Raw genomic sequence first — 11,964 nt, 5'->3', positions numbered from 1 at the left:
GTCAGCTTCCTCTTGACTATGGTAACTCTCTCTCTATAAATTCTCCTCCAACAGATTTATCACATCCTATGGTTTTACGAAAACTAAGGTGAAAACTATGAGGAAGATAAGAGGATTATATAAACTCTCCGACTGTCCCTTTATGAACTTTTTACTCATTGAAATCATTTTCAAGGTCTAATTGGTGAATGGTGACAATTAATTATTTCATTTTGTTATTGTTCAAGACGTTTTGGAATCAAATTACTAGGGTAACGTGTGCTTCCTTCTATCAAGGTGAAAGTAGTAAGAACAGTAATTTTGTTTATGAGTTTTAGTTCTAGAGACGGTGTAACATTATCATTTCACTTAAAAAATGAAGATGTTTAAGTCTCATACATTACGATCGTAACATGATTATGTAGTGTCTAAAAACTTTATAGTTCAAATATCGATAAATTTGTTACAAGTAGGCCTGCTTCCACTTTTTTTTATATTCTTCTAAATGAAATTTTAGGCCACTGACAGCATCAAGGAAATTGTTGCACGTAAATTTGTTACATCATACATGAGTTTGAGTTTACCAAAATTCATGTGTTGTACTGTTGCTTGAAGTGAAACTTGAAACTACTTTGCAACTCAAACAATAATTTCAGAAAGAAAATATATCTTTATTAATTTGTACCCTCTAGTGTGGATGCACAATGGTCCCAATGCATAACAGGAGCATACCAACTAGTGCTAATCTACCTAGCATACCCTCACCGATGGCTCTAAATTAAAGGTCATTATTATTGAGGAGAGGTCAACAATTCTATAATATATACCAAAAAGATTTTATTTAACCCAGCTTTGAGTGTCCAATCTGCCTGAATATTTGTTGTATTGAGTGTCCTCATTGTATCCTTTGAAAAAAAAAAAAAAAAACCATCTTTTCTATGAAGCTACATAACTGTAACATGAGGACCTTCATGCATTTACAATTGAAAGTCCTCCCCCATGCCAAAACATTTCGGTCCTCTTTTTGCTTTATTATGAAAGGGATCCAAAACTTCAGTTACAAGCATATTCTAATTGAGAAATTTTTCATGACAGGTAACTTTTCCTTTATCTCTCCTAAAAAGGTCTAAATTGCACCTTGATCGATCGTCTGAAAGCAACTTGGGTTGGGTTGGGTTGGGTGGGTCTGTCGATCAATGAGCCAGGTGTTAAAGGGACACACATGCAACTGAATTAGCTGTCAAAGGCACAAGGAAACATAGGCTTTCATTATGCAACATGTATGAAAGACAGAAGCTTCTTGCATGCCGTGAATTCTTGCATAAAAACCCGATCTCATCATGGAAAAGGTTAAAAGGTAAAAATCATGGTTTCTCCTTTTAATCTCGCCATTAAGCGCCATAGATATAGTTATCATTTATCTTTCCATTACAAGATCATCCTTCCAATTAAAGTAAAGTAGTATATTAGTTCTACTCTTTTCTTTTCTGCTGTTTCCTTTACCAATGAACATTAAGTAGGTGCAGTGCAGGCTAATATACGCCGGTGGAGAGACTCCTTCATGCAACGAAGATATCATTTTTTGTTATTCCTAGTCAATAGCACAATAAAAGGCGTAATAATTTTTTTTACATATCCTTGCATTATTAGTCGAAAATAATAAAATAGTGCTATTCTCGTTATAAGAAAAATTTTCTCACGCGGGTGGGTGGGGACTTTACCATGCATATATAGGTTTATGTTGGTTAAAAGAAAAATCATTTCGTAAGTCTCGATGGATAAGAAAGATGGCCAATACCTAAGTACATGTCTGAAAATACAAGTTGGTAGATCGAATGCTTTTTATGAATCCTATTTGGGAACATTCAGACAATGATGATCCAGGTGAGGTGTATAAAATATATTATTTATATAGGTCGTATGTCACCCAATGTCGACATGAATACAAGAAGGGGATGCAGCAGTTGTTGTGAAACAGACAGCACCATCGATCTGTCTTATAAATGTAAACTCATATTAATCTCTAACATCGTTCAACAAATACTACACCTTAATCAAAAGGAAAAGTGTTGGGGACTGCATGAACCCTTTGTAGTTGTAGAGGTTGTTTTTGTTCTGTCTATCTATTAATTCCTCTTTTCATGGAAAATTAGATGACGTTTAATTAAGGTGGAACTTAATTGTTAATCGAGTGTGGTTAAAGCGAATGCTCTTCTGTCCGACCAAAATTAAAAGGTATCGTGCATGTGTGTTAATTGTCATGTGAAATAGTAGGAATAGCTAGCGATAAGGTTGAAGAGACGGAAGTCAAGCTTAGGGAGCAAGCTAGGATATGATTGCCTTACTAATTATGATTAGCGGTTTTTAATTTGTTGAAAGCTTCCATCCAAATCCAACTTAAACATTGCGATTTACGGCAGACCGAATGAAAATGCGTGCCATGCACTAAATCTGCATGTGTAGTGTGGTGTGACAGCTATACCTTGCATTGCATAATATGGTTCATGAAAATGGCGAGCTAATAATTCTAACTTTGGCAATTGGTTTTACAGACTTTGCCTGCCTGCACTGCATGTCGGATTGTTTGATAATTGCAGACAAAGAAACTCATTTGTGCTCTCAACTCTCACCCACCGCTAACTTATTTATTTAATGAGAACAGGCATAATTTCATTAATAGGAGGTTCTTGTATATAATAAATTCAGCATGACAGTGCGTAATAACGTTTACAAATTCAAGCCGAGTTTACTCAAAGTTGACATATAGAGGACTAAAAAGATCTTTTACAGCACCAGTGCTACAGAGAGACCATGAGAACAACTGATTATGCATGAGCTCACCTACCACTAATTAAGCAGTATTAATTGCAACTAATGATTTGTATGGATACACAAAACAAAATCCATATGTATATATTCATAGTAGAATTATATGCATAATTTATGTGCTTTGTTTACCCAGATTGTCTCGGAATATTACATCAGGCCCGTCCAAGACCAGCCTATTTAATTAATTAACTAATTCATGTTGCCATCAATTATTGTGATTTTGACAAGAGCCTTGGGGAGATAAATAGCAAGGCTAAAGCTAACACAGTTGTTGGGGAGATAAATATAATTATAGTAATTATAATAACACACTAGTCACTGAGACATGTGCGTTTCACGTAGATTAGAGTAAACAATGATTTAAGTATGTATATAAATAACTTTCGAATTAAAGTGATTGTTGTAATTGCAGAATATTTTAGTATCTCAGGTGAATTTAATTTCTATTAATCTTACCTATTGTTTGATTGTATAATCAAGTATGTACCTTTTCATCAATAGTACTAATCAGTATTAATATATAAATGTTGACACAAATGAAGTTATTGAAGTGAATAAGTAGTAATTAAATGGAATTTAGGGTAATTATATGAGTTTATACTCTAAGGTAAAGAAGAGAGTTAAAATGATTTTTTATTTACGTGAAAAGTTTTATAATATCGAGAGAGAGAGAGAGAGAGAGAGAGAGAGAGAGAGAGAGAGAGAGAGAGAGAGAGAATAGTAGAATATGCAAAGTATCACACTTATTCTATTCGAAGAAAACATCATTTGTAGGTTACCTTCTACGTGTACGCTAAGTCAATAAACACATATACACGTAACTTCCACCAGCAGAAAGGACTCCCGCTAAAAGAGGACAAAACCACTGTAGCCAGGAAAACTTATATTTGTATGAAACTGGGAAAAATTATCAAACGTGCATAGCGTAATTGGCTGGTTTGTTTTGTTTTGACTATCTTTTAATTGATGAAACCTATGGCCATGTCGTTTTTCCTTTTTGTTTTTGTCCCTCTTTTTCCTCCTTTTATGAAGTCATCAGTTCAAATACAGCACACAGTCAAAAACGACAAAAACCACGTAGGTAACAACAGGGAACTGAACAAGGCAGCCTGAGAAAATCACACGACAAAGGAACTCCAAATTAACCAGCTGAAGACTATCAGAAAGATGCAGAGTAACGAGCTGAAATTTTATATCATTTATTCGTACGTTGTGTGGTGACAAAATGAACATGAAAAAGAATCGAACACATCTGCTTAATTTCTTATCCATTTCCCTTCTTCTCATCTAATCTAACCAAAAAATAAGGAAATTTTTGCTACAAAGATCATACATGCCATGCCACCGAGAAGCAGAAGGCAGAGCAGCTTTTTTCTACAGGACACATTCAAAAACTTGTTACAGCTACACAGCAAAAATCCGAAAATCTTGTTGATCCCACTCATCTGTCTCAGATAAAATATACACCGTGTAATTGCTTTTGAATGTCTGGGTTGCTTTCAATCTGATTAAATTGACTCACCAATGCTATCTCAACAATGCTTACACTTTGGTTGGTCACTCCCCTCTCACTTGATGTGTGCCTTCTCCAGAAACTTTTGTATCCACAGTGGTCGTGGAAGTTCCTACTTCAACAGATTCCTGAAAACATAGAAAATTTGGCAATTGCTAATCAAAAGGTAAGCCCAAAATAATGCAAGCATACGTATGTATATGTAAATAATACACCTGTTTTTTTTTCTTTTTATCAAGTCGAACAATTGTAATAGAGGCAATCACTAATCGGAAGTCTAAAATAATGATGCAATGCAGAGTGCAATATGTCAAAGCATACTTCCGAATACCTTTCCGTCTCCTTGACTCTCATCCGACTTCTGCTCATCCCTCCTTTCAACCTCTAAATTAGCAGAAACTTCACTGTTTTCCATCTTCAACACAGACACTGTGTTGTGATCTTCTTTCAAGTCCTGTATAGACCGATCACCATTCACAGAAACTCCAACATCAGAGGAACTATGGGTTGTAGTCTGAGAATGACGTTCTTCACTCTTTTCACCAACTAATTCAACTGCAGCTCCATTTTCATTATCAAGTAATCTGGCTTCTCCCTCATGTCGCCCATTAGTTATTTGTGTTCCCTTGGCTGCTGCCTCTTCAACTTTTCTCTTTTCTTCTTCTCTTTGTTGTTTTCTCCGAGCTTCTTGCTCCTTTATCATTTTAAATCTGGAATATCTCAACAGATTAAGACTGAAATAGTAAAGTGCGGCAAAAACATAGAGAAATGGCAGGAAGGACTATTAACCTTTCACCAGGCCGTAGACCCTCTGGCGTCAACTTTTCTTCTTGTCTGGTATCCTTTTGTGTTAACTTTAATTCAGACACAGACTTTTGAATTTGGGGTTCAACTTCCTTGATAAAATTATCACTTAATTGACTAACTGGATTTTTTGCACCCCCAAATTTTTGAAGCCATACTTGTTGTGCTGTGGTCAGTATGTTATTTGTGAACCTGCATAAACATATCTCAAATATGTAAGATAACATAGGCAGGACTATCACCAAAAAAGAATGTTTCCACTGTCTTCATGATACAGATTTATGATTCACTACAATTCCAAAAAATGCAAAAAATAACTTCAATGGTGTTCATAAAACAAAAGGATTTTACATCTACTCACCAATAGAGACTTAGACCAGAAGGCACTGAAAGAGCAAAATAACCAATCATTAAAGGAAGCAACTTGGTAATAACTTGAGAGCTCTTCATGTTTGGATCGTTACTCTGAAAGTTATAACACGTGTTAATTAATAAACAAAAAGGATAACGCAAAAAGAATAATAAATAATAAATCTGACTCAAATAAGAAATCACTGTATCAAGAAGATTAGACACTAGAAGTGCTAAGTTTATCTAACCAGGTCAATCTGGACCACGGAAATCACTGACCTGTGATGACTGCATGATTTGAACAGATATGTACTGTGAGACAACCAGCAAAACAGGCAAGGCAAGATATGCCAAGGTGTCTGACCATCCAAGGGGTGGATGGCCATCCTGAGAAATTTAACAGCAACCAAAAGTAAATATAAATTCCACAAATCATAGGTGGTTAGAAATCAGATATCTATTAAAGCAAGCATCACAACCATGAACTTTCAAGTGCATCGAAAAAATTCTTAAATAAAAAGACAAATTTAATAGTAGGACACCAGAAACAGGAAACAGGAAACAGAGCAATTTGAGATTTGTAAAAAGCGACAATGAGCAGAAGTGTTCAGTTACAAGATTTTTGAGTTTGAACCAAATAGCTACTTAGTTTCAAGGAAAAACTTGTAAGATGGAATGTTTTGGGCAATATCTAGAGACAATGGAGTGTTTTAGCTTGAAGGTGAAGACACTCACTACAAATGGAAAAAGCCAAGAGATGCCACTTCCATTTTGTCGAGCAGCAACTGTTGTAGGACCAGCCAAGGAGGGTATCCAGAAGAAGCCTTCTGTAAGGAGTCCCTTAATAAAAGAAATGTTAAACAGTTATGCAGAGTTGAAGGAGATAAGGGGAGCAAAAGGAAGTTTCTAAGCATCAATGAAGACAAATACGAAGCTGGTACCTCATCTGCCACATTTGAAAGAGCTCTATATAACCCAATCCATACTGGGATTGTTGCAAGCGTAGGCAGGCATCCTGGCACAAAAAGCAGAATAATAAGATGAAGCAATAAATTAAATTTTAGAAATTACAGTTTCGAAAGAAACTATACCTGCCAAGGGGTTTATGCCAGCTAATTTATACAATCGAGCAGTTTCAAGTTGAATTCTCTCCTATAAGTAAAAGTTTATAACTTGAGCTCATCAACATCAAAGATTCAATCAATAATGAATGGGTACATTTTAAACAATGTGAAAGAAAGATGGTATGAATTGCAATTTGCACCTGATCCCCAGCATAGCGTTCTTGTACAGCTTTCACTTGAGGTTGCAAGGACCGCATAGCCATGGCAGACTCAACCTGTTTCTTGGTCAACGGGAAGGTAGCCGCTTTAACAAGGAGGGTCAAGAGTATGATGGCGAAGCCATAAGAGTAGGGAACGTGCACAGCAGAAAGCCCATCTTTCAAAAACTTGAGAACGCTTTCAAGGTAATTGGTAATCCCAGAAAGCCAATCACTGCTCTGTTTCGTTGTACTCACGCTCTCCGTCGACGACGAAGCTGACACCGCCGCATCGGCCACCGTGTAAAGCAAGCTCTCGGCTCTGTCATACAGCTCCTTCAAGACAGCTCCGGCGTCTTCAGGTTCGGGAATCAGACCCGGGCCGAAACCGAGCCGAGCCACGGCGAGCGAGCCTCGGAGGAAGGGCTTGGGTTGCGAGAAGCCGTAGTGGTGGTGAGTTCGAGGGAGGAGAGGGTTCGGGGGCTTCGGAGTTGGGACAAGGACAAGGCTTGGTCGAAACGAGGATAAAGTAGCCATTTTTGAAGGGGATTGGGATTCGAATTTGAGAAATTAGAAACCCTAAGAGCTGGAGCTGGTGCAGAGAGCTGAGTGTGGGTTTAGCATGTCTTGCTTGTTGACGACTGACTGTTCGGATATGCGATTCATGCGAATGAGGATGAACCGGAAAGGTCGGCTGGGCCTTCCATTTTCCAATTTTACGGGACTCTTTGTGGCAAATTGACCAGAACGGCAAAATATCTCTATAGAACGACTTGTCGTTTAGCTCTCACCTATTAGTTTTGGATTGGTTGTGAGCTTTGGGCTTTGGCTCCCCTTGTATGCTTCAACTTTCAAGTTTCAACTACTGCCCCATTTGACAACCATCCATGGTGATTGATGGTAAAAACCCAAATTAGGTGTTCAAAGGCTTGGCATAGCCCATGATATTGAATATTTGTTCTAGTTATAGGGTCGAATGCTATTAATTCACGTGTTATAATATAGATGAATAAAATGATTTATATTCCATGAAGCTACAGTATAATGTTAATAAATAAAAATGCATATATGATAACATGAGTCTGTTACATTAAAAAATTTCTCAACTTTTCAAGTAATCTACCATTTCCTGTGCTAATTAAGTTGTTGAATTTGAAAGGAATAGAGGTTAGGGGACCATGTATGTATCTAGACCATTCTAGAGCCTCATGACTGACAAAGAACTTAACAAATTTGTGGTTTAGCTATCAATAAAACTCTGTTTACAAGAAGAGATAAGAAAATGTTGTGGGGTATGAATATGAGGTTCTTGTTTCACCAATCACACTCTCTAGATAAGAAAAGAATCCACATAACACATTTCTATTGGATCCCATTGCCCTGACTTTGCCCCACATCTATATTTTCCACATTTCCCCACTACAACCAACCATTGAAGCCCATCATCTGATCTCACTGCCTTTACCAATCCCTCCCTCTGCACACCTGAACATCAAGCAACCAAGCAAGCAATCCAAGCTCTCCACAGAAGCACTAAATCAATGGCAGCAACCATGGCTACAATGGCAATAATCAATGCCAAGTGCATGAGCACCAACACCCCCAAGGTCGTCACCAAGCTAACTACAAAACCCACCTTCCTTCTCTCACTTCAAAACCTCCCAAAAGGCCTAACCTCCTCAAAACCTGTTGAAATTCCCAGCATCAACATGTCACCTTTGGCCAGCACAGCAATTGCTGGAGCCATCTTCTCCACCTTGAGCTCCTCTGACCCTGCCATGGCTGCTCAACAGATTGCCCAAATAGCCGAAGGCGACAACCGTGGCCTTGCTCTTCTGCTACCCCTCATTCCAGCCATAGCTTGGGTTCTTTTCAACATCTTCCAGCCAGCCCTGAACCAGATCAACCGCATGCAGAACAAGGGGGTAATCGTGGGGCTTGGGCTTGGTGGGTTGGCTGCATCCGGATTCATTTCAACACCACTTGCCTCAGCTAGTGAAATTGCCATGCTTGCTGCTGATGCTCCTGCTAATGACAACAGGGGCCAGCTCTTGCTGATTGTGATTGCTCCTGCCATTGTTTGGGTCCTGTACAACATTCTACAACCGGCTTTGAACCAAATCAACAAGATGCGGTCTTAGTGAGATGGGAAATGGTCAAGGGTGCGATGGCACAATGTTAATTAATTTACTTGTAATATTGCACCTTTTGTTAATGGGATTAATTAATATTCTCTCTTTTCATATTAGCAGATTTTCTCTCTCTCTCTCTCTCTCTCTCTCTCTCTCTCTCTCTCTCTCTCTCTCTCTCTCTCTCTCTGTGTTTACATGCTAGCCCAAGTGTTCAGATATATATCTTATTATCAGTAGGGTTTGATGTGTAACTACTGTGTATTATCATATATATAATTCAGAGGTTTTCACAAATTAAATATAATATACTAGCAATCTCTATCAACTCTGTATCAATTCAATTCTAATCATAGTTCACAAATCACACTTTCTTCTTTTTTTGGGGCTTGAACCGCAAAAACAACTAAATGTGGGAATAAAGGTCATATCCAACAAGAATTTGGTCATCACAGTTGTTTGCGATTTGCTAGGACTCAAGTAAGATTATAATTCAATTGGTACTAATCCCGGTACCAAATATTACAATTCTTAAAGTACCGGGACTAGTACCAATAGAAGGGGTTTTTATTTCTATGTGAATTTAATTTAGAGTTATAGGCATATAAGGTTTATCTTGAGGATTTGTTGATGAATAGAACTCTTTTTCCTTTTCTCGCTTTCTCTGGACGTTTAACACATGAAATGGAAGGTCCTGATTGATGTTTCATTGTTTGTAACTGATCAAGGCGCAGGCTTAAACAGAAGAGATGGTCACACGCAGGTCACATAGCCCAAGCCAAAAGAGACAAAGCCAAAGACAGAGCCAAAAAAGCGTCCATGTTTATCACTTTGAGTCGTGCTGCCTGCATGCGCACTCACATACCACGTCTCCCTTTCTCGTTGGTTGCTTCATTTACAATAATCTTCCCCTGGCCGTTTTCTGAAGAGAAAGTAAAGTTAAATATAATATAATAATTAATCTTCCTGTTGCATTTTCATATTAATTAGTAGCATATAGTTTTGTTGCTCGGTCCATTTTACTCATGCAATAAGGACATCTTGCATGCACTAACTATATTTTGTTCCACACCCAAATATATAAAATTAAGGCAAAGGCATCGAGCCAATAAGGAGGTTTAACTATGTCATATGTAACTCTTTGCATCATCCATATGTTAATATTCAACTTGAACACATATATTTAAAAAAAAAATCAACTTGTACTAGCTAGCTAGCTAACTATATATATATATATATGACAATGACTATCTAAACATTTTATCACGTAAGTTGTTATCTGAATTGAGTTAATTGTTTTATTAGTCTATGAATTTAAACTCGGTTTGCATTTGAGTTCTTCAATTTCCAAAATTGTTTCGGTGGTCCTTTAATTTCACTTTCGTTAGGACAAATGGTCATGCCGTCAATTTTATTAACTTTTTTTGTTAAATACAATGACAAAAATACCATTTTGTTCATGCATTTAACATAAAAGTTAACAAAATTGACGGCATGACCATTTGTCCTAACGAAACTAAATTTGAAGGAGCACGAGAACGATTTTAAAAATTGAAAAACTCAAATACAAATCAGATTTAAATTCAGAAACTAATAAACGATTAACCCATCTGAATTTGTCATTTACATCTCTATAATTTGATAGCATTAATATCTATCTGGCAACATAGTCGGATGTGACGTTACTCTTTTTTATTTTTGGTCATAACATTACCTTACCTTTTATATATTCACTAGTTTACCTTTACCTAGGAAACAAATACTACAGTAACGATGCTTCTCCGTTATGGAGAAGTCCCGCTTTTTACCTTGCGATGATTTGAAAGGTTTATATCTCTCTCCTCTCTTTATCTTTTTTTTATTTTCCTTCTCTCTTTCCTTTTTCTCTCTGCAGTTTTCTTCTTCTCTCTTCCAATCTCTGCAACTCAATCCCTCATCACAATATCTGCAGCATAATAAGGATGTGGTTGTTGTAGAGCACAGTGATAAGAGGGCAATGTTGGTTTGTGATCCTGAAACGAGAGAGAGGGAGGCAGTGCAAATGTTTTATTTCTTTTTATTTTCATAAAAGAGTAAATTTGGAAAGAAAAAGCAAACTCGTATGACGGTGTTAATGACATAGTTTAAAGTCTTACACGTGTTATGATTAGAAAATAGAAAGTCCGAAAGAGAAGGTTAGAGAGAAAACTGCTAGCATTCTCATATATATCATCTCCTTCTCCTTAAGGAATTGGAAAGTTCATGCAGACTGCAGAGACAACATGAAAACCAGCACTCAACCAAAACTTCTCACTTTCAAATACGTGTTTCTCTCTCTCCTTCTCACTCTCCCCATTCTCCTTCTTGTACTCCGTCTTCAACCTCAAAACCTCCGCTGGACCGCCGCCGCACCCGGTAACATCCGCCCGCCAACCGTACCCAACATAACCACCCGAGGCATCCGAATCCGACCCGGCTACACCTCGTACGAAGCCTACATCCAGCGCCAGGTCAACAAGACCCTCAACCCTAGGCTGCGACAAGTTTGGATCACCCGCGACTGGGACCGGAAGATCCAAGTCTTCTCCCAATTCTTCCAGAACCTAAAGCGCCGGAGCCTCCTCTCCAACGACTCCAAATCCCTCTGCATCGGCGCACGAGTCGGCCAGGAGGTCGAGGCGCTGCGCCGAGTCGGCGTGTCCGACTCAGTCGGCATCGACCTCGTGCCCTACCCGCCGCTGGTCGTGAAAGGGGACTTCCACAACCAGCCCTTCGGCAACGACACCTTCGACTTCGAGTTCTCCAACGTGTTCGACCACGCGCTGTTGCCGGACAAGTTCGTTGCGGAGATCGAGCGGACGTTGAAGCCACGTGGCGTATGCGTTCTACACGTGGCGGTTGCGAGGCGGACGGATAAGTACTCGGCGAATGACCTGTTTAGTATCAAGCCGTTGGTGGAGATGTTTCGGAGGTCCGAGTTGGTTCAGGTTAGGGAGATTGACGGGTTTGGGGCTAACACGGAGGCGGTTTTTATGAAACGGGAAACGGGATACGGGGAACACATCCAACGGTATTGATTGACCCAATATTGCCTCTCTCTCTCTCTGTGCAAATATTTG

General features: G+C 38.5%; 3 protein-coding genes across 3 annotated transcripts; 2 read left to right on the top strand and 1 right to left on the bottom strand.

Moving 5' to 3' along the window:
- Window positions 1-3,974: 3,974 nt before the first annotated feature.
- Window positions 3,975-7,472, bottom strand: LOC117615635 (ALBINO3-like protein 1, chloroplastic). Its single transcript, XM_034344748.1, has 9 exons — window positions 6,741-7,472; window positions 6,568-6,628; window positions 6,418-6,491; window positions 6,212-6,316; window positions 5,756-5,863; window positions 5,487-5,590; window positions 5,111-5,317; window positions 4,653-5,031; window positions 3,975-4,449 (listed from the first exon to the last, which is right to left on the bottom strand). The coding sequence occupies exons 1-9, from the start codon at window positions 7,272-7,274 to the stop codon at window positions 4,366-4,368; spliced, it is 1,656 nt and encodes a 551-aa protein (XP_034200639.1). The 5' UTR covers window positions 7,275-7,472; the 3' UTR covers window positions 3,975-4,365.
- A 632-nt stretch (window positions 7,473-8,104) lies between these two features.
- LOC117612140 (photosystem II core complex proteins psbY, chloroplastic) lies at window positions 8,105-8,988 on the top strand. Its single transcript, XM_034340890.1, has one exon. It carries the CDS (start codon window positions 8,279-8,281, stop codon window positions 8,876-8,878), a length of 600 nt encoding a protein of 199 aa, XP_034196781.1. The 5' UTR covers window positions 8,105-8,278; the 3' UTR covers window positions 8,879-8,988.
- Window positions 8,989-11,085: 2,097 nt separating this feature from the next.
- LOC117615534 lies at window positions 11,086-11,942 on the top strand. Its single transcript, XM_034344633.1, has one exon. The coding sequence runs from the start codon at window positions 11,128-11,130 to the stop codon at window positions 11,920-11,922; it is 795 nt and encodes a 264-aa protein (XP_034200524.1). The 5' UTR covers window positions 11,086-11,127; the 3' UTR covers window positions 11,923-11,942.
- The last annotated feature ends 22 nt before the right edge of the window (window positions 11,943-11,964 follow it).

Source organism: Prunus dulcis, chromosome 1 (genome assembly GCF_902201215.1).
Source record: "Prunus dulcis chromosome 1, ALMONDv2, whole genome shotgun sequence".
Taxonomy (NCBI): domain Eukaryota; kingdom Viridiplantae; phylum Streptophyta; class Magnoliopsida; order Rosales; family Rosaceae; genus Prunus; species Prunus dulcis.
This window is presented reverse-complemented; position numbering and strand designations above follow the sequence as displayed.

What these genes read in the sequence shown, in the direction of transcription:
- LOC117615635 (XM_034344748.1), bottom strand. Translation starts at nt 7,274, where the DNA reads ATGGCTACTTTATCCTCGTTTCGACCAAGCCTTGTCCTTGTCCCAACT. An exon ending in TGGCATAAACCCCTTGGCAG is followed by an intron (nt 6,492 to 6,567) that starts GTATAGTTTCTT and finishes TTTTTGTGCCAG; the next exon opens with GATGCCTGCCTACGCTTGCA. An exon ending in GGTCTACGGCCTGGTGAAAG is followed by an intron (nt 5,032 to 5,110) that starts GTTAATAGTCCT and finishes GAGATATTCCAG; the next exon opens with ATTTAAAATGATAAAGGAGC.
- LOC117615534 (XM_034344633.1), top strand. Translation starts at nt 11,128, where the DNA reads ATGAAAACCAGCACTCAACCAAAACTTCTCACTTTCAAATACGTGTTT.
- LOC117612140 (XM_034340890.1), top strand. Translation starts at nt 8,279, where the DNA reads ATGGCAGCAACCATGGCTACAATGGCAATAATCAATGCCAAGTGCATG.